Source organism: Sprattus sprattus (assembly GCF_963457725.1).
Source record: "Sprattus sprattus genome assembly, chromosome: 4".
In the NCBI taxonomy this organism is placed as follows: Eukaryota; Metazoa; Chordata; class Actinopteri; order Clupeiformes; family Clupeidae; genus Sprattus; species Sprattus sprattus.
Window position 1 is genome coordinate 921,832 of NC_137923.1, and position 22,962 is coordinate 944,793.

Genomic DNA, 22,962 nt, shown 5'->3' on the forward strand with positions numbered 1-22,962 from the left:
CACAGGCTATCCGGCTGTGTTGGAGGGCTTTTAAGACCTCACCAGTTTCAGCTCTTCAGGTGGAGGTAGGAGAGATGCCATTGTCCTTGAGACGTTTGCAGTTATCTATGGTATACTGGACTAATCTGCAAGGACACACACAGGCTCACCTAACCAAATCAGTTTTAAAGTCATGCTGGGAACATGGGCGCACAAAGGTTAATAGTTTTGGATGGGTAGGAGATGGCTCTGGTTATCCAATTTGACACACAGTTGTTCAGTACCACTACCAGCAACCCCTCCTTGGCTTTTCCCCATGCCTACTGTGGACATTGAAATGACAAAGAAGGCAAAGAAAGGTATTGAATTTGATGGGATGAATTATATGATACAAGAGTATATTAGTACCAGGTATAACGGATCAATTCAAGTATTTACAGATGGGTCAAAAGATCCAGGTACGGGTAAGACAGGGGCAGCAGTGCACATACCGCAGTTTAATGTCTCAATTAAGAAAAGAACCTCAGATTATTTTGTTATGTTCATACAGACATGTTCTGTCTGTGTTTGCGCCTTGAGTATAGCACAATTCATACTCCGTGGTAATTCAATGTGCTTCACATAAATAAAAGCAAAAGGTCAGTACATAGTCATAAAAACAGTAAATTATAGGAAATAAAAGCATGAGAACAGTAAGGCATAAAAACAGTAAAAGTTGGAAATAAAAGCATAAAAAAAGAATAATAAAAAATACTAGGTTACTACTGTAAGCAATAATACTTCAAGGAACTGTTCATAGCAAGTTAGCAGAGAGCATCTTTGTGAAGACACAAAGCAGAACTGAACCCGTTCCCTTCTGGTGGAAAAGGGGTATCAGAGGACTGTGAGCTCTGACTGAGACAGACGGACACTATTATGAAGCACAGAATTAAAGATGATAGCCAGTATCAGCAATGGTCTCCCGCTTCTCTTCCCTCCACAAGTATTTTCCTAGTTACTGATGCTGTCATAAATTCGTATTTTGGTCAGTGTCAAATAACCCATCAGTGAACTCATAGTGGGCTTATAAACCGGTGAGTCTGGTGTTTTTGGCTAGGTTAACATCAATAGTATCTGATCCAGCACCATGTCAGTCAGAAGAGGAACTGTGATGTTACGAGGAAGCAAGTGGCTTTGCATGTGACTGTTCAGAAGAACGATGATTAAACCATGGAACATTACTGGGTTGTTGTTTGTTTTTTTCATGCCATGCTGTTTCCACTAGAGGCTGCTATGGCTGGTGAAGTGTTAGGAGTTTTACTTCATCCATAAATTGCATTCACACTGGATAGGATTACTGATAAATGGGTAGTAAGCTCATTGCAGTAGCAAGTCAAAACACCTCAAAACCTACTCCTTTTTAATTGGTTTAGACTGAAGAAAGGTGTTGAACTGTGTACTGTGAAAGATTCCACTAACCCTTTAAGTTTCAAAAGTGACTCTTGTTTTTATTTGAAGAACTGGTTGCATTGGTTCACAGAAAGGGCTAAGATTCAACTCTTTCAATGTCAGCTAAAGTGAAGACAGCTGTCTCTGCTTCTACTCTGATGGATGAACGCTCAGTAGCTTTATTTGTCTTTCCAAACAACTTCATCTGATATTATTGCTTCACTCTTGGAGAGAAGCATTGCTATAAAATAGGGTACAGGTACAAAGGGAACAGTATCCATTAAAGCTATAAATATTGATACCAAATCTGGTGTACAATTTGGAAACAAGTGAAAAAGGGAACACAAAACAAGAAAATAGCAATGGGAAACTCAACGTTAAAAAGGAACTTTAATTTAATTTAAAGCCAGTGTCTTGGTTTGTCCGTTCTGGGCTACTGTAGAAAGATGGCGATGCATCATGGTGGACTCCGTGGGAGATGACCTACTCCCTATGTAGACTGAAGGGCTCGTTCTAACGAAAACACAACAATTCATAGATACAGGAAGTTATTACAAAACATATTTATTCTACTACTAAACACCACTAGAACCTACACACTGTAGCAGGCTTAACATAATACGTGTAACGTCTTAAAAAAACAATCATGAACAATCATGAACAGTGCCCATGTTGGAGGATGCATGCACCTAAATGAAAAGCTCTGGTTTAAAAATATGAATTTTATATAAATATTTCTATATTTAAATGTAATTCCATGGTCAGAGTTTGTTTAAAGTATGCCATGTTAAAAAAAAAAATACTAATTCCTGGGACACAACAAAATTGCTGGTTTAATTTATACAACAGCAAATAAATGAACTGTCATGTAATGTCTGCTCTGTTCTCATACCTGCATTCTCTTTTCCCTTGACGAAGAAGAACATTCCGGTAGCCGCTCCCAGTATTCCCAGAGTCAGACCCACTCCACAGAACACTGAGGGACCAAGACTGGGCTCTGACACCTCAACATCTGAGGAAGACACACACACACACACACACACACACACACACACACACACACACACACACACACACACACACACACACACACACACACACACACACACACACACACACACACACACACACACACACACACACACACACACACACACACACACACACACACACTCACACACACACACACACACACACGATATGTGTATGATAGTTACACCGGTATTGCAGATTTGAAGACCTTCAATACTTGATTACTTGTCCTAGATTAATTGTTTAAGCACTTTTAGAACTGAGAGGCTCATAACTGATTGCAAAGCCTTTTGTTGTATATAATATATCCAGGTTAATGGGGAATAAGTCACACAGTTTATTTGCTGTAGCGTCTCACCCCAGTATCTTGTCAAGGGCCCCTCCAGTGCCGAGTGCTCCACAGTGCAGGTGTAGATATCCCCCTCCTGAGGGGTGAACTTCAGGGTGGAGAACTGGTTGAATGTGCCGTCGTTGTTTATGTGGATTTGGCTTGAGCTCACTTCCTGTGTCACGTTGTTGTTGTTCCTGGTCCACTTCACCGTGAGTCGAGGAGGGTAGAACCCAGTGACGTAGCAGATGAGGGTGTTCTCAGAACTCAAACGCACCTCATCACGGACATACATGACACTTACCGGGGGTTCTGCAATTAAACAGTTATTTCACTTTATTCTTAAAAAATAACACAATTTAACATTCACTTTGGCCTTGTTAAAAAAAAAATAAAAAAAAACAATATCAATCGGCATTAGAAACATGTCAAAAGTTAACGATACTCACTGCAGTGTTAAGAGTACTAACTTTTCAATTCAAAGTAAAACTTATTTTTAAAAAGCTGCATTTTACCTTTTGCCTCTGGAGGATAACCAAGTTGTCCTGCAATGTATTCCATGGCATCCTGAAATTCCTTCATTTCATTGTAAGCGTATGAATATATCAGTCCATATAATTTATCCCAGGATATGGGGTCTACAACACTTGGTATTGTGATGACGACTGTCTTGTTCTCAAAGTCCACATACAATACCTGATTCCCATCAAGATCTGCTGAAAAGTATTCCTGGTTTTTGTCACAGTATATGTCGTTGACGGCATCTTGATACACAACTGGAGCACAAAAGAAAAACACAGTGTATACATTATCTGTGTGCATGCGGGCAATAGAGCTACAGTATTTCCCCCCTTCCCCCCGTCCCACCTTCCTGTCTCCACCCGGCCGACCTCAAGCAGATGGGTCCCCCCTTATGTGCCGTGGTTCTGCTTAAGGTTTCTTCCTGCCCAACAGGGAGTTTTTCCTTGCCCCTGTTGCCGTTGTGCATGCACTAAGGGGGTTCAGGCTCTGGGCTCTGTTAAGCGCCGAGAGGCAATTGTATTGTTATGGCGCTATACAAATAAAATTGAATTGAATTGAAAGTATAGGCCATGGCATTACCTTTAAATGCCGGTTTCAGGTTTAAGTATTTGCCTATCGAAATACAATAGGCCTCCTTAGGCCTCAGTTCAAATGGCCTACTCCGTCAGTAGTTCTACATCTCAGAATGTGTAAAACCACGTCATATTCTTAAAGGAGTCCATGTTGTATTCCTTTCTGCCTTTTGTTCACTTTAATTTAATCATCAAAAATACTTTGTGGTTTAATAACAACTAATGGTAATATACTGAGCCTTTAAACTCATTCCATGATTGTGGGAATAGGCTATTGTAAAAACTGTTTATTGCTATTAATTTAATGGTCAATTCATCTGCTGGACCTCTATAAGAACCCAGTTTGGTGGATAGTTCAGATTTGACCAGAATTACCCAGAATAATGGTTTATCAAAAACAATCAAACAGAATGAAAAACAACTTCTCTCTTCAGATCCTCATTGCACGCGAACTTCAGAAGATGTTTTGATGTGACAATTATGTAAGGGATAATGTAAAGTCCAGACATTGTTTTGTAACATATATAATAATTGTGTTTATTTTACGGCTCCTCAGAATGTTCCAATGAATGTTTTAAAAAAAAAAAATGTAATAATGACTGCTGGACTACACATTGCCTTATCATGTCAACAATAACTTTTAGGGTAATGTTTTAAGGGTGTCACTACTTACATTGAATTCCTGTGCCCTTGACACATGTTATCCAAAAACAGATGACAGCAATCTTCATATTTCAAATGCGCTGATTGATATACCAATGTGTGCTGCTGACCCATGTACTCGGACTACAGGAAAACCAACTGCAGCGCAGAAATGTTTTCCACCTCTTTCAATAAGTTGTGGCTGAACAGAAATATCCAATAGGAAGGCCAGGTTAATTAACAGTCATTAGTATCTGGGTAAGATCCAGAGGCATATCTAGGGACAACAGGTTGGATTTGAGTATATTTAATGAATTGTATTTGATGTCATGAACTTGTAAAGACACTGTGTTTTCTAGTGCTGCCTTATCTTTGTTCATCAACTGAAGACAGCACTTGTGATTGGTACATTGCTCTGCCATTTAACTTATTTGATATAGCAGTTTGCCTGGAAACATATGACACTGTATCTTCTTATTTTCTTGATTGGTCTGTTGCACTGAGTGATACCAACCTTCACACACTGCTTTCTGCTCACTGAGGGAGACCATGTCCAGGTCAACACTGATTTGTGCTTCTGTCCTCCTGCCATTGGTATATCTTCTCCATGGAGTCGGTAGGTGAAAAACTTGTACATCAGAATCAGAATCAGAATCAGAATCAGAATCATGTTTATTGGCCAAGTACATTTTCATATACAAGGAATTTGTTGTGGTGTTTAGTTGCTCTCAATGTACTTTAACTGAAAATGTGCAATATATCACAACAGTTTAGGATCAAATAAATAAATATAATGTAATATAAATATAATAATAAATATAATAATGTACATGCAGTACAGTAACAGAAATAAAGAGTAATTAAAGAGGAGTTATGCAGTTAACAGAAGTCTCAACTTTGGACATTTTAAGCTATTCATAATATCCTAATATAAATAGCCTGTAATGTGTTTGATTTTTGTTTTGTTTTTAGATGGATATTGCCAGTACAGATGGATTCGTTGCTACTCTAATTCAATGAATTTGTCGGAAATGGTGTTTGTAGAGTCGTACTTTTATAATAAAATGGAATTCTTAGTATTTAACAGCACCGTCGGCTGGTATGTCGGCTATTCAGATTTTGGAATTGCTCTAGCACGTGGAAAGAACGAAGATGAACACCTTCTGCCTTATGAGCGCGGCTCTGTAGACAGACTATGCCAAGTCAATGCTCATGTCTACAAAAGCCATGGAATGGACAAAACAAGTGAGTATAGGAAGTTGAATGTAACCAAATACGTGACCAGTCATGAGTGACTGAAATTTGAATGGAATGGAGTTAAATATGTCATTAATATTATATACTGTTTATATCATATATATATATTATATACTGTATATATCATATATATAATGTATCAAGTCTTTTTCCAGTTTCAAGATGTTTTACATGTGGCACGGTTTCTGAAACCTGTGCTAAACCTAATTCTATGCCAAACACTTTGTTTTTAACTCTTCTTACAAAAAATAAAACCCCCGATTGAAGACACAACATTCAGAGATGGATAATCTTAGTGCCTTTTCAATGCACTGCCCTTTAAAATGATACGCACACAGAGTGTACCAGTATGAAAGGAGGGTATTGGTTGCAAGGAGTTGCATCCTTGCACCAATTGCACACAGTCTTATTTTATGCAAAGAGTAAATGTACAAAGCGGTTCATTTAGTTGTATATGTCTTACATTCAGCAAAGGGCATATCGTACATTGTAGCACTGGAAATGTGAAAGGTGCATTTAATCTGTGCATCTCTTTGGCAAATAGGATTTTGGAACAAAGTTCAACTCAGTGCTGTATTTGTGTGTGTGCCGTTACTGTTACTACAAAAGCCATAAGCCAAACAAAGATAGTATTTTAGAGTTATCATAATATTGTGTAGTTAGGGGTTGAAAAAGTGTAACCACATGAAAAGCTATGTCTGCCATGTGACACAGAAAAAGGGAACATGGTGTAGAAAAGGGAACATGGAGTAGACAAAAGTTGCATAAAGTGAACATAATAAAAAGGAACAGTTTAAGTCAGGCACGTGCACAGACATTCTGGGGGCCAGGTGCTCAAACCAAAAAAAAGTGCACCCATCGCCAAAATAATGTTTGACATTTTGTAAATGAGATAATTCAATGTTGTGCATAATATTCAAGAGTGACTTACATAATCTCTATGGCGCTGACAACACAGTACACACACATTGGTTTTTACTGTTTTCTGAAAGAGTTGAAGCATAAGATAATAAGATAAGATAAAACTTTATTGCCACACAACAATGTTGGTGGTATTCTTTGTCATAGGTAGCTCAGGCCAGTAGGAGGGGAGAGAAGGGGGTAGGGAAAACAAAAATAAAAAAATACTCCAGGTCAGCATTGAGAGTTCAGGAGTCTGACAGCAGAGGGGAAGAAGCTGTTGTTGAAGCGTGTCGTTCCAGCTCGCATGGACCTGTAGCGTCTACCAGAAGGTAGAAGTTCAAAAAAGTCATGGCTTGGATGGGAGGAGCCTCTGATAATGTTCTCTGCGCGATTTAAGCTACGCTCAGCATACAATGAGAGGACTGATGGAAGGTCACAACCTGCGTGACATTTGATTTATTGTATGGCTTTGTTGCATTTATTTCATGCCAGTATTATTATAAATCTTGTAAACTCATCTCTGTGTATGTGGACTTTATTTATGTACCTTGGGTTTAGTCAGCTGGTGCACTGGGTTGGGTGCCGATTTCCATGCCCCCAAATCCCTGCACGCTCTCAGGCGTGAGGGTAGACGTGGCGATGTCCTGTGCTGCCGTCAGGTCCTGGTTCGAGGTAGATCCACCTCCCGTGAGGCCATGAGAATGTGTGTTACCTGCCAGCTTGAATTTCCCACGTCTCCGGACGTCATTATAGCGTTTTCGGCATTGTGTAGACGTTTTCTGGTGCCCCGTAGCAGAAACAATCAGGGCAATATCTTCCCATGCTTGCTTGACTTTGCTAACTTTTGGAGGGTTTCTCACATCCCCATATATATCTATCTCCTGGCTGGGCGCAAGTGTGTTTTTTCCGCCGTTATAATAGCAAATGCGCCATAGAGCCGCCCACACAGCTACTTGTGTTTGGCGCCGTCCTACTTGCGTTTCTGATCGTCTAAATAGGGCCCTAAGTGTCACCTAATAATCTAAGTAACACACAGAGAGACACAGAAAAGCCATGTTCCTGCTTACATAAAACCATGATTCATACAAGGTAATTATTAATAAAAGGCACTTGATTAATATATCCTTATGTCATTTACAGTGTTGTAAAATGATCGCCACCATTCATCACTCTGAAAAAACTGCACTTTTACAGTTGAGCCCAGCGTGAATCTGGATTTGGTGAGGCCATTCAGTAGCCATCATCGCGCCATGCTGATGTGCAGTGCCTACAATTTCTACCCACGAATGATCCGTGTGACCTGGTACAGAGAAGGCCAGAAGGTGACCAGTGATGTCTCAGCCACGGAGGAGCTGGCGGATGGAGACTGGTACTACCAGATCCACTCCCACCTGGAGTTCACCCCCAACGCTGGAGAGAAGATCTCCTGTGTGGTGGAGCACGCCAGCCTCAAGGAGCCCAGGGAGTTTGTCTGGGGTGAGGACTGTTATGTTTATATATTATATAATATATAATTATATAAATATAATTCATTATATTTATATATTAACAGTTATGTCTGTTTCAGCTGCCTCCTCACACGGCACCTGCTGTAGTTATAGTTTTGTACATGCTATTGTCATTTCTGTGTTTAGTTTTGAAAACAAAGTAATCCAAAAGCCAGTTGTATCATAATCGATACACACTTAAATCGTGCTGACTACTTCTCTGTGCATGAGATTAGCAAAATTACAGAAAACTAAATTAACCAAAGACGAGGAGGATGTCAAAATATGTGGTGTTTCGATTTCTTATCATCTAATGTTCAAGCTGTATCCGAAATCCTTCTCTTCAGCATTGCAACTGTGTGTGTACCCTCTATACTGACAGACTCCTCCATGCCCAAGGCTGAGAGGAATAAGATTGCCATTGGGGCTGCTGGCCTGCTGCTGGGACTGGTGGTCTGTGCTGCTGGACTGCTCTACTACAGGAAGACATCAAGAGGTTAGCAGTTGAGAGTTAGAACAAACATGACACATTGGATTACTCTAGCGTTACTTACTGTTATATGGAAAATGTATGAGTATATTACAGTGTTTCATTATAAACACATCCTAGACAAACTCAAAACAACCACAAGATGGAGCCAAAGTAGAAATAATGAGAAAGAAACAGTCTACTGGGTTTCTAAATATATGTTTTCATGCACAGGGTGGATCTTGGCTCCTCAAAGATCAACCCCTACCCATTGACGGCATAATTCATGTTCCTTCTCATCCTCCAGTGCTTCCTTTACATGTGCCATCATTGCCAATCAGACATTATGACTGAAGTGAAAATTGAATTCAGTTTCTTCCATGGATACCAACACTGGAGTGGAAGTCTGAGTAAGCACTGATCTAACAGTTCCCAAGGTTTAATGTATCTTTCTTGTGTGTTTAATTTCCTGCAGTTTTCAAATAGGATACATTCTTTGGTAAGTTTACATCCTTATGCCTCAGGTCAAGGTAGTGCTTACATCCAGTAGAGAAACCTGTCAAGAAATTGCCAATTTTGTCGTGGCACTATCATTTTTATTAAGGCTAACATTCAGACAGGCGAACATTTTCAAAAACATCTTGGTAAAAGCGTGAATAAAGAAAAGAACATCAATGAACTTGTGTTTGAGTATTGTGTTCTCTTAAAAGACTGTATCAGCCCTCAGACATGCTGTCAGCACTGGTTCTCATTGTGCGTCTAACCATCACAAGATCATCTCACAGGAATCAGTTTCTGACATCCTCATATTTAGGTTGATTGAGGATTCAGTTGATGAAATGTGGTAGTTGACCCCTTCAACATACTTGGATCTACACACAGATCTACACCACACACCCTTTAATAAACACTAAAGATACACAGAGTTCAGTTCAAAATATTCTAGATCAGTTCTCTGTAGGGAATGCAACATCCCTTAATTTGACATCAGCCAATGACTTAATCTGGACTTTCTAAAAGAGCCAGCACTCAATTCAATTCAATTCAATTTTATTTGTATAGCGCCATAACAATACAATTGACTCTAGGCGCTTAACCAAGCCCAGAGCCTAAACATGCATTGGGCTTCAGCATTCATTCCTCCCAGCAAGTAGCATGGCACCCGTCCAGTGTGTGTACCAGTCTACCAGAGCCAGATACTTTGGAAGCTCACAGCCAAAGAAACTGGGCTACATATTCCGGCATGATTGTTTTATTGATGAGGAGGGTGATTTGAGATGCCCAGGCAAGAGAGAAGGTAATGTGTGTTAACTAGGTGTTAGTGTGTGACACTGGTTCAAGAGGTAGAGGAGTCGTTTAGCAATCAGAAGGTAGGTTGCTAGTTCGATCCCGACGACTCCACACTGAACCCCCAACCGCTCCCGATGCGCTGGTTGGCAAGTTCACTGTTCTCAGCCTGCATGCAACACCAAAAGGGTAATATATGCTCTGTTTTAAGGCTGATTTATGCTCAGAGACGTAAGCGTAAGCGCAAGCGCAAGCGCAAGCGCAAGCGCAAGAGGCCCTTGTGCGCCCTTGCGCGACTTCTGCGTCGGCCCCTTTTTCTAGACTTGCGCCATTTTTTACGTAAGCCTATTGTTCTGGGTGTGAATTGCTTGGCAACACCCGCAACCATTCAGGGAGCATGAATTGCTATGAGTAAATTTTGCTCAACAACGTAACACCAACGCAGAAGCAAGCAGGGGCCTTAAATCAGCCTAAAGGGTACTGCTAAATACTGCAGGGTACTGCTAAATAGAATTCATAGCTCACTATGTACTGTTCGAGGGTCCTGTTGAAATACGTTCACTAAATCGGTTGAGTGACTTTGACGATCTCAGAAAAAAAAAAATAGCCTATACAATTTATTTTTTTGGGGGGGGATACGAAAAACATGGGGTTTATACTAACCTGCCCCAACTTGCTCCAGAAATGCTGTCTCATTTTGTCAGATGCTATATATGACCCAGATGTCTTGTGATAGTCACACATCGGTTTTGGTGCTGACCATGTTCAAACATATGAGCTTATAGGCATGACCCTGTGGATGTCTGGAATGAATAACCTTATTTAATATAAAGTAATTTAAGTATGTGCGTCAATTCGTATCATTTGGAAATGTATACCATTTCAATGAAGTCCACATAAATCAAACATCCACTTCAGTCTCCTCAAGTTAAAAGGACTAGTAGTGTTCATTTGATCATTATTCACCTGTTTGGCCACACTAGAGCAGTACCATACCAGTAAGACTCTCATAGCGAGGTTAATTTGGATGACATTGCACAGGTGATGGGACTTATGTTACTGTATTGAATATCACTTGGAATCAGAATATTCCATCAGATCCATATGGTTGTATTATGGATTACTCATAAATAAATTGAGATTAATCTTTATATTGACAAACCTTGCCCATGCCTTGACACATTAACTTTGATAAAAGAACCAGAGTCAGAAAAATATACCTGGAAACTTGGACATGGATTGCCTCCAGTGAGAGACAATAGGTATTCAAATACCTCAGCTCTGTTTATTGCAGCATCACAAGCAAATATTTTAAATGATGTGCTACGATAAAGAGGGGGCAAATCTTGTATTACTTAACTGGTACTTTCTTGGTTACGGTTGCATGAATGTATTATTGCAGGTGAGAGGCCCTCCCCAACTTGGAATTCAAACTGATATTCCTTGTCCCTATGGTATGGAATTCAAACTGATATTCCTTGTCCCTATGGTAGCACTTCAGCATTGCCTTGCCCTTTGGCTCCATTGTGTGGCCAGAGTGTGTAACAAGCTTGCAATTGGACTTCAACAGTGGAGTGGCTGTATCCAGACATTTGCTGGCTGTTTGCATGTTTTTCTTAACTTCAATGCAACCCATAAACATTTCAAGAAATGTCTTCCTTTCTCTCCGTTTTTATTAAGTTGCCTTTTTGCTTCTGTGTTTTGCACATACAGAACGGTGGAGCAAAACATCTGCCTTCTCTTGCAGGAAGTGAGAAAGAGTGAGAAACATCTGCCTTCTCTTGCAGGAAGTGAGAAAGAGTGAGAAACAACTGCTAAACAGTAATTGTGTTGATGAGTCTTGAAAGAGTGAGAAACAACTGCTAAACAGTAATTGTGTTGATGAGTCTTGAAACACCCAGATCCTTCTTCGTTTCATCTGTAGACTTAAGGTCATAAGCCTGGATAGGTGATCATTCATTCATTCATTGAATGAATCACAATTAACAACTAAAATCTGATAATGAAATATTCAGGTCAGGATCACAAGCTCATCAATCAATCAGATCATCTAAATAAAATACATTAAAACACCTTAATAAGAAATGCAGACAATGTTAGAGAGTTTAATGCCATTATTTTTGCTATAACCTTCGTTCTCTGTGCAAAAGAGAGATACATGAAGTATGTTTTCAGCTTATCAGATCAAACTGATATAAGTAGTACAAATTAGTTTGGTCAGATGAACCTGAAAATATAATGGATACACATGTACAAATCTTTATTTCATTAGAATTAAATAACAAAATACATACCCTTAAAGTAACCCCATGACCAATAAAACACCAGTTACACAGGAATCTGGAAAATAGTTTTAAGCAGATCTGACAATACAGGGAAGGCTGTTCTAGATTTTAGGGTCCAAAATGGCAAAGGAGAAATCACCCGTTGCTTTTAGTCTGAACTCTGGACCAGCCTGCAGATCATGATGATTGCCCTCACAGGAGTATAGGGGAGTAGAAGCTCTGATATAAAATTTGATGCCACGCCATGGAGTGCTTAATATATAATCCCCCAAGACCTTGATATTCATGCAAAAACATACTAGAAGCTTTTTGAGAGACACTAGCATTGGATGAATATGCCTGTGAGTTCTTGTTAAAAGCCTGGCTGCTGTATTCTCCACCACCTAAGGTTGAGCAAAGCAATGCTGATTTAACCAAGTAAACAGAGCATCAGTAGTCCAGATGTGAAGAAATAAAAACATGATTGACGAAGAAAATCATATCTTCCTGTCCATTCTTCTTCCATCCCTGTGTAGAGTTCATCATTTTCTATGGGTCTTCATGTGCATGGCTAAAGAGTATTTATACCGTAAGGCCTTCCCACAATCTGGACAGTTGTATGGCCGCTCGCCTGTGTGGATTCGCTGGTGTTTCTCTAATGTACACCGGCGGTGGAAGCTGTTTCCACACTCAGTACAAACAAAAGGCTTGATGTTAGAGTGGAGCTGAATGTGCTTGTTCATTTCATGGATAGTGACGAAGCATTTGTCACACAGGGGGCAAGCATACGGCCTTTCCTGTGTGTGCCGGCCAATGTGGCATCGAAGGCCTTTAGCGTTTGAAAAGGTCTTGTCACACATGCTGCAGGGGAATGTCTGCATTTTGGCTGGCTTTTTTTGACCTGTGTGGATCCTTGTGTGGTCTTTTAGCTTGTAGGAAAGAAAAAACGCTTTCCCACAGGTGGGGCAGATAAACGGCTTCACCCCGGTGTGTTTCAGCTTGTGAATCCGCAAACTGCTGGAGTTAGCATAGATATTACCACAAACCGAGCAGGGGAATGTCTGCATTTTTGCCTGCGTTTTTTTACCAGTGTGGACCCTTGTGTGGACTTTTAGCCCGCCTGCCTGAGCAAACGCTTTCCCACAGGTTGGGCAGACGTGAGGCTTTTCCCCAGTGTGTATCCGCATGTGAACCTGCAAACCGCGGGGGTAAGCAAAGATATTACCACAAAGCGAGCAGACATGCGGGGTCGAGCTTTTTGGTTTGGTCTTTGCTTCAGAGGTTTTATTTTTTCTGCCTTTACAAGTTTCTTTCTCACTGTGTTGTTGTTGTTTCTTTTGCACTTGGCTTCTATACCTCAGTAGATGGCAAACGCGGCCTTCCTGATTTAACCCTTCAGGTTCATTAAGCACCAACACCTCAGAATTGTTGTGATCTTCTTCTGCTTGTGGTGTTGGATACAGCAGACTTTCTTCTGAGAATTCACCCAGACTTTCTTCTGAGGGTTCTGGAATATCATGGTTGTGTACTTGCTCATTCTCAGGTTTGACCAAACAGTCTTTGAACGGGTCCACAATCATTTCAGCAACATCAAAAGAAATAGGTTCCTCAGGTTCAGACTTAATCTCCAATTTGAGGTTCAAAAGATCCAACTTCATCTTCTGATCATCTCGACTGATTTCAGTTTCTCTCAAGGGCACCTCAAGTGAGAGAAAATATGGATCTAAATCTGGCTCTGGTTTAACACTGATGGGAACCACAATACAATTAGCTGCCTTAGGATCAGAACATCCTGTGATGTTACATTCACTTTCACACTCAGGTTTTGGTTGTGGCGATGGGATTGAGGCGCAATGGCTGTGTGGCTGCTTCATCATTTCCACTTGTATGTCCACACGTAGCATGAACCACTTTTCTATGTTTGGTTTGTAACACCTGTATTCATTTCCTTCGATTATAGTTTGCAATCTTGGCAGTGGTGCACTCCTCCACACCCTGATGATGGTTCAGCCTCAGTGTTTGGCTCTCTGGGCAGTCCTATGGAGAAAGAAAACATTTGTTTGCTTTAGTCTGCACTAGAGAATATCCAGATTCAATTAATAAATAATGTCACAAACACAATATTGAACCTTGTGTTCTCCCCCAGCTTAATTTATTAAAGCTATTTTGACAACCACACTTAACTTTGATCCAATAGCTTAAGGCTAAGATGTGTCTCATGCATTACCCTATACACCATATGAGGTTAATGTATGAGTTTAGTGACACAATATTATTGCTATTCTTGTCAGAGATAACGTTAAAGAAACTAAACGCAAAAGCTGAAATGTAGGTTGTCAACGTTATCCACGAGGCGGAGAGCCTTTGTGTATTTCAAATCTGAGCCAAGTCTTATACGCTATGGTTTTCGTAAAACGGTTACACTTTTAAATGCACATGCAATTTGTCCATTAGTCTTCATCAAGTTTTGAAACAGAACTATATAAACTTCAGACTATTTAGCACAGGGCTGCCCAATTTGGGGCCCGCGGGCCAAATGTGGCCCGCGCTGGATTTATTTTGGCCCGCGCTCCGGTCAGAATTATAGTTAGAACGTCATTCGTTAGACAGCATTTTAACCCATTTTTAACAGGGTCTCTGTTTCAACGTCATATTTAACTAAGACTGGTTGCAGTTCACTGCTTGGCCACAGTTTTTACATTGTTTCAGATGGGTCAAGGGGGGCGCTATTGACCTTTTGTCAATACAGATCCATATCTATGGTTATCTTGTTGCTATGCTAGCTAACTAGCTAGCTTTTACCTTAACCTTAAACGATTTAAATGGAAGAGCTCCGTTTGCATGAAATGATAGCTAGTTATCTAGCTGATGTTATAGTCTTCTCAACTTACATGTATAATGGGAAAAGGTAGAACAAGTTCATATTCATGAGTTCAAATTCACACATGTCAACACGAGTTTAGCAACTGCCAACTGTAAGTACCTTACTTATGTTTGTGTAAAGAATGTTGATATGAAATATGAAATCAACCAGTAGTCAATGTGCAAGCTCTCTCTCTCTCTCTATCTGAGTTGGGGCAGTCTGTCCTTCAGTTGAGGTCAAGGCATGACGCTCTCTTGCTACAAGTTTCACCTGTACGTGTTAGCTTAACAAATGTTCGTGGAGGTAGCCTTTGGAGTCAAGTGCTGTCACGGCGCTTGTTTCCACGGCACAGCTTACGCGTAACTGTTATATCTTTCTCTTTTGACGGATACAAATAGAAAATAATGGGAGTATTTCCATCGAAACATCAGCAGTCACTCTTGTTGCCTGCAATCATGTTTATTAGCCTTTAACTTGCTGTTAGTTGATTGGCCATTATAGAAGTCCCCTACCTATCTTCCCTGTGTATACTAATAGATTACATTAAATTAGTATGATATGTTAATAAATGTTTCTTTTTTTACCTGAAGCAAATGTTATCTTTCCCCAATATTTTCGTCTTGGAGTATACCAGAATGCTTAATTTAGGCCTACATGTTAAAATAACAAAATAATCTGGGGGGGATACCCCCAGACCCCCCTACAGGGGCTTGGTTTGTCACCTTTTTTAGCCCTTCTGAGTTTCAGGTATGTATATTAATGGTAATGTTAATTGGGTACACATATGCAATACATTTCAATATAATGGGACCTGACCTAACATGAAACTCTGGTTTTGGCCCGCGGCCCTCCACTCCGATTAATATTTGGCCCCTGACGAGAAAGAATTTGGGCACCCCTGATTTAGCAGATCATCAACCTGCTATTAGCCAACTTTTTTAATGGCCAATGTAATTTCGAATACTCACGCTCAGGCACGCTACGTGTAACCTTTTTGACAAAATGTATGAACATAAACAGATGAATAAGTACAATCTAATGTATAACTTTCATTTTACTTCAATAACTTACAACGTTACATTGGTTTAAAGTTTCGAGGTACTCCCATCCGGCAGTGTTCAGTGAACGACAAGTCAAATCAGCTCGAGCAACTTTCGGGTACGCTTTTTCAAAATAAAAGTCCTTTAATAGCCCCGTGTTTCATAAACTGTCAGAAATATTAATTTCATAGAAACATCAAAATGGGTTAAAAACGATTCACTGATGTTAAAAAGAGTATGATTTTCATGTTTAAATATAGGGAACACTAAATGACTAAATAGGCAATTTTGAAAATATTGTAGTAAGACACAGTAAAACACACCACAAGGATTGTCTTCATTAAAGTTGGTTGAACATGTTCAGAACACTGTAAAGAAAGGGTAAAAAATGTTAATTAGCAATGATTCTGGTGACTTCAGATTGTGTCTCAATAAAAGTGGGGTGGAATATGTTCAGGATTATTTAAATTAAATAAAATGTGAGAAGTAGTTGTGATTTACGTCCCTGAATGCTCCAATTCAATTTTCCAAATTGAAACTCATTAAGACCTACCTGAGGAGCAGGAGAAGCTGAATGGTCTGGCTATCCTACCCATTGAAAAAGCAATCATGCATCACCACTTTTGTGTTTGAAAGGCATCGTTTTGGCTTGCAGGCCAGCTGTGTACAGTCAAAATGTTAGTCTTGACGTTCAGATTTTGCGCCTAAACTAGCTATATCGTATTGCTCGTCATAGGACAACAACATACATATTACCCAGAAATCATTGCAAATCTTTAATATTTTTATAGTTTCTATAGAGTATGTAAGATAAGCATATCATTTTGTTATAGATTGCTACTATTTTTACCACAAATAATACATTCCATGATGGAGATCTACCTACGTTTACCTTTTCAAGTCTCTAGCTAGCATTACTCACTCTCTGAAATGCATTACCAGTTCTTCTCTGTATTTATGCTGCAGAAACTGGAGTCATAGACTTCTGTCAGACGCAGTATAAGAGGGTGATGGCATCAATTTAGACATAACATGTCTATGGGCCCCCAAGAACTGCGGGCCCAGGTTTAACCACACCTGCTGCACCCTTCAGTTAAGGACCAGTACCCAACTGTTATTAATACATTAGAATATATTATTTTACAAAGAACTTTTTTAGGGGATCTGCATGAAAAAACAGTTGAATAATAGTGTTATAAAGAGACTTAAGCAGTTAAATAATGTTGTTTGCTTGGTATTTCTCAGTGAAATTGAAGGGGATTTGATGTACAATAGACATCAACTGGATGTACATTTTACTGAAATAACTGGTTTTTATAGCATAGTGGTCATGCAAAATCAGCATAAATCCAATGTTAAATGTACTGGTTAACCCTGCAATATTATACATTATAAACTGTTAAAGATACATATTGCTCTGTCAAGCCAAGGAAATTATACATTTTGAATTTCTATATATTCAGTTATGGCTGGCAAGATGCTACATTCCTTGTGCTATTGGCTGGGGACTTCCCACAGCAGCCAAACCTCTCAATGTTACATGCAAGTACACTGTAAACCTTAACAAATTCAGAGTACTTAAAACTTTTGATGTAACCGATTACATAATAAAATTTGAGAACATATATATATTTTTAAGTAAACTTAACTCGGCTATTTTTGTTATCATTTTCATAATTTTAAAATTCTCTGAACTCATATTATTCCCAAATCTACCAGGATTTTGCCTTGTCGGATGTTTGTGTTTCTCTTGGTCTTTCACAAACAAGTTATTACGGCCTTACGAGTTTTTCAAAGGGTATCTCCCTTACGTTCCAACTTCTTGCGCAAGCTCTTACTGTAGAGAGAACTGTCATTGGTCAACTGCCTTCCCAGTGTTGCAAGATGTACATTTAAATTTACATCTGTGATTTAGCAGACGCTTTTATCCAAAGCGATTTACAAGGAATTTTGCATTTACAGATCAGGAGCAGTTTGGGTATTCACACTTATACACTAAACGACTCCTCTCCCTTTAGTCTGCTGTCTCTGTCTCAACACAAGAACTTTGCAATGGTGTTCTCAAAGACGTTGATGACGTCAGATACTAAAAAAAGATGAGTTATCAGGCAATGTTTACTCAAACAAATACATTCCAATACAATTAAAACGTCTTCACTTGCTCAGAAAACGTAAACATTTAAAGTTGGGTCAACTAAATACCAGGTTTTAAGTACTGAATACACAATGCTAATAAGTTAGTAGAACAGTTTGGGTTTACAGTGTAATCATACCAAAACAACTTAGACTATGTTATACATCAGGGTACTCCACAACCAGGATACTGATACTAAACAACAGCAACAACAGAGATGCCTTTGTGGGCTCTTCACTGGGGTTGTCAAGTGGACAAACTCATCTCTGAAAATGTCCTTTTATGCTAGATACAAATACGTTTGTATCCCTTGCAGTGAGATGTTTATTTCACTATCTATAAACTGTTCATGTAGTTGATCACCTGAAGGTGGAGCTGTAAGGCTAAAAACAACAAGGCCTTGTTTCAGGGGCTTTCCATGATCTGACTCATTGAAATTGATTACCGTACCGTATGGAGCCACTGGTCACATCGTGATCTGAAGTAGTGGTCAGGTCAAAGGCAGTTTATGTTTTTCATTGGTGTTCATACCTTTGGATAGATTAGGTGATGATGTATGTTTCTGTGTATGTGTGGGTGTATGCAACCCTTTTCTGTCGTAGCCATCAGCCTACATGCAATAGAACACGTCTCTCTGACTCATCTCCAGCTCCAGGTAGAGCACTGATCACTCAACATACTCCCTGATTTTGCACCAGGATCCTGACATATAACATCCACCAATGAGTGCATAAATGGGCAAAATGAACTAGATGTTTTCCAGTTTAAGTTTGCAGTAAGTGGTGGAAGCTTCTTCGCAATTCTCTACTAACTAACAGACTGATGGTTTAATGCTAAAGGTCTATATCCCTCGTCCGGGATAATTTTATTTTTGAGTTTTCGTCTTAGAGACATAAAAAGAACAACCATGGAAACATTACACCCTTTTCTAATATTATTGCTGAGGTCTTCTAGAATATAATCATATATTCCATTTGTGCATCAATGTTTTTAGTTAAGCAAAATGTACAAAAACATCAAGGCATGTCAGACAACTTAGAAAAGTTTAAAAAGCCTTGGACCTTAGAGTGTTCAATACGTTACAGCCTTAACTATGGTCAATAACTAATAACTAAACTAAACTATAACTAAGTCTCTAAAACATTTTTGTTGTAAATGTGGCCAAACATTTGGTTTCATTCCACGTTGTCCAGCATATAATGGTTTGAATTCATGCTTTTGTGATTAGATGGCTTTCTTCATAATGGAACACATTAGCGCTGCAATATGATAGTTACAAACATAACTCAGCAGAATGCAGCTTTGGTCATCAGATTACCGCTTGGAACAAGGCTTCATCAAAATGTACAGATGTACAAAAGTGATCCATTTAAACCTCAACCGCCTGTCATTACAGTAAAAGCTTTAATGCATTAAGCCATTAAGTTAAACGCTTTTGCAGTTTTTAATTTTCAAGACCTAGACAGAAGTGTTTCTCAAAGCATTACACCAATGTCCTTTTCATTAATGTAAGGTTGCGATCCAAAAGGTTTGCAATAAGAAATACAAAAAGGGCATGTTCACTTACTCAGAAGATTCTTGTCTTCCTATAGTCCAGTATGGTTTTAAATTGAGCAGAAACTCATCTGAATTGACTTAAACAGTGTACATAATTCATACGTATTTGTGATCCTTGGGTATCAAACCTATGTCATTGCTTTTCTTATGATTTCTACTACCAGTTGAGCTGCAGGAGTTCTTCACAAGACATGTTTTTGTCCATTGACATGATTTGAATGAATCTAAATCATGTTCAGGAGTCAATATTTTACCTCATTCAAAATACGTCTTTGTCAAAACCATGTCATTAATTGAAAAAACTAGAAATTTCAACAATGTGAGGTATTTTTCACTGTGCAGTTTTGGTTTGGTATATTGGGAAAAAATCCTCCTTCAAAACATAACATCTGGTTACAGGACTTGCAAAACAATTAATAAATCACACTATCATATTTAAGATGAAGCAAAGATGGTTCCAGTAATTCTTCATCCATCTAGACAGCAAATTACCCCCACTATGGTCGTACTTAACATATCTTTTGCTGCAGATTATACTTTCGGTTTCCAAAGCTAACCTTACAGAACAACTTCTGCCACTGAACAGATGACGTCTGCACTGTTTTAAAATGACATTGGGTGCCAGTCTCCTTTCCAGAAATTCTAATTGGTGGCATGTCAGCCTACTATTACTTATTCCTTCTGAGTGCCGTCGTTGTATGTCAGTTGCAAAGGGAGTTTGATAGAGCAGTACCGTGTAGTCAGGAGGGAAATAAAATACATTATCACTCTGAGTTGTTTACATCGGATGAAGACAAATATGACGACCACAGCGCTTCTGGTAGTCCTTTGCTGTTTCCATGTTGCTTCAGGAGGTTAGTTTGTTGTTTTTTATTTTCGTATAAAGATCTCGCTGGGTTTTTGTTTGCTGTCCCTTTGTGCCGTGGAGATTTGGCAGAAGGTTCATACTCTTTTGGAAGATAAGAAAAAACTGTGTGAAGATTGAAGCTTGCTTGACTTGAAAGTCACCCGTTTAAACTCCATGAAGAGTTTGATAGGTGCAGATGTTATTCTGTTGGTTTAATGCGACGTATCGGTAGGCTGATAAGCGTTCTGGTGTTTGCACATCTTGTAACTCTTTAGAGTATTTTACACTCAAGGGATTTGATCTACCACATGGCAATGTGTTGGTTATGCTGGAATTTTACGCGTTATGATCGCTTAAATCCCTGAGGTTATGCTACTGCAGTTAAGGTTAAGGATACGTTTGTTGTGAGACAATTTGACAGAGTAAAGAGCTGTGCCATTATCGTAATTGTCATCGTGCTAACCTGTAACCTTACCCATTTATACTTTTCTATACCGTTTGATTGCCATAATTAGTTTCACATTGTGTCAAAGTGAAAGATACCCTGCAGTTTCGTTTTATTTTACAAACCTATTACAGAAGTTCTACCTAGAGACTGATGACCATGGGCCTAGGAGGTGTGTCTCTTTGGAGAAATGAATAGCGTAGTGTTTCCAGATATAAACATTAACAATAACAATTATAGCAACAACCAAAACAAGAATAATTATTTAAGCACTGACAAATATCCTGAACTTGAATCTAAACCAAGGTATGTACCAGCGTCTAAAATGCAATTTTTCCAAGGGGGTCGTTAACTTCAACAGCGGATAACTCTAATTTAGCTCCAGGTAGAGCACTGATCACTCAACATACTCCCTGATTTTGCACCAGGATCCTGACATATAACATCCACCAATGAGTGCATAAATGGTCAAAATGAACTAGATGTTTGCCAGTTTAAGTTTGCAGTAAGTGGTGCAAGCTTCTTCGCGATTCTCTTCTAACTAACAGACTGATGGTTTAATGCTAACTGGTTTTTAATACGTTACAGCCTTAACTATGGTCAATAACTAATAACTAAACTAAACTATAACTAAGTCTCTAAAACATTTTTGTTGTAAATGTGGCCAAACATTTGGTTTCATTCCACGTTGTCCAGCATATAATGGTTTGAGTTCATGCTTTTGTGATTAGATGGCTTTCTTCATGTTGGAACACATTAGGCCTAGTGCTGCAATATGATCGTGACAAACATAGCTCAGCATAATGCAGCTTTGGTCAGCAGATTACGGCTTGGAACAAGGCTTCATCAAAATGTACAGATGTACAAAAGTGATCCATTTAAACCTCAACCGCCTGTCATTACAGTAAAAGCTTTAATGCATTAAGTTAAAAGTTTTTGCAGTTTTTAATTTTCAAGACTTCGACAGAAGTGTTTCTCAAAGCATTACACCAATGTCCATTTAATTAATGTAAGGCTGCGATCCAAAAGGTTTGCAATAAGAAATACAAAAAGGGCATGTTCACTTACTCAGAAGATTATTGTCTTCCTATAGTCCAGTATGTTTTTTATTGAGCAGAAACTCATCTGAATTGACTTAAACAGTGTACATAATTCATAAGTATTTGTGATCCTTGGGTATCAAACCTATGTCATTGCTTTTCTTATGATTTCTACTACCAGTTGAGCTGCAGGAGTTCTTCACAAGACATGTTTTTGTCCATTGAAATGATTTGAATTAATCTAAAATCATGTTCAGGAGTCAATATTTTACCTCATTCAAAATACGTCTTTGTCAAAACCATGTCATTAATTGAAAAAACTTGAAATTTCAACAATGTGAGGTATTTTTCACTGTGCAGTTTTTGGTTTGGTATATTGGGAAAAAATCCTCCTTCAAAACAAAACATAACATCTGGTTACAGGACTTGCAAAACAATTAATAAATCACACTATCATATTTAAGATGAAGCAAAGATGGTTCCAGTAATTCTTCACCCATCTAGACAGCAAATTACCCCCACTATGGTCGTACTTAACATATCTTTTGCTGCCGATTATACTTTCGGTTTCCAAAGCTAACCTTACAGAACAACTTCTGCCACTGAACAGATGACGTCTGCACTGTTTTAAAATGACATTGGGTGCCAGTCTCCTTTCCAGAAATTCTAATTGGTGGCATGTCAGCCTACTATTACTTATTCATTCTGAGTGCCGTCGTTGTATGTCAGTTGCAAAGGGAGTTTGATAGAGCAGTACCGTGCAGTCAGGAGGGAAATAAAATACATTATCACTCTGAGTTGTTTACATCTGATGAAGACAAATATGACGACCACAGCGCTTCTGGTAGTCCTTTGCTGTTTCCATG

The 22,962-nt window shown here is 39.0% G+C and overlaps 2 protein-coding genes across 2 annotated transcripts; one reads left to right on the forward strand and one right to left on the reverse strand.

Moving 5' to 3' along the window:
• Positions 1-1,897: 1,897 nt before the first annotated feature.
• On the reverse strand, positions 1,898-4,638 carry LOC308364470 (H-2 class II histocompatibility antigen, A-R alpha chain-like; the record flags this gene model as incomplete). Its single annotated transcript, XM_080837604.1, has 5 exons — positions 1,898-1,920; positions 2,300-2,419; positions 2,798-3,079; positions 3,283-3,543; positions 4,635-4,638. 5 exons carry the CDS (start codon positions 4,636-4,638, stop codon positions 1,898-1,900), a joined length of 690 nt encoding a protein of 229 aa, XP_080693730.1.
• A 414-nt stretch (positions 4,639-5,052) lies between these two features.
• LOC308364207 (rano class II histocompatibility antigen, A beta chain-like) lies at positions 5,053-8,905 on the forward strand (the record flags this gene model as incomplete). Its single annotated transcript, XM_080837241.1, has 5 exons — positions 5,053-5,119; positions 5,476-5,748; positions 7,858-8,139; positions 8,533-8,646; positions 8,854-8,905. The coding sequence occupies 5 exons, from the start codon at positions 5,053-5,055 to the stop codon at positions 8,892-8,894; spliced, it is 777 nt and encodes a 258-aa protein (XP_080693367.1). The 3' UTR covers positions 8,895-8,905.
• Between the last annotated feature and the right edge of the window lie 14,057 nt (positions 8,906-22,962).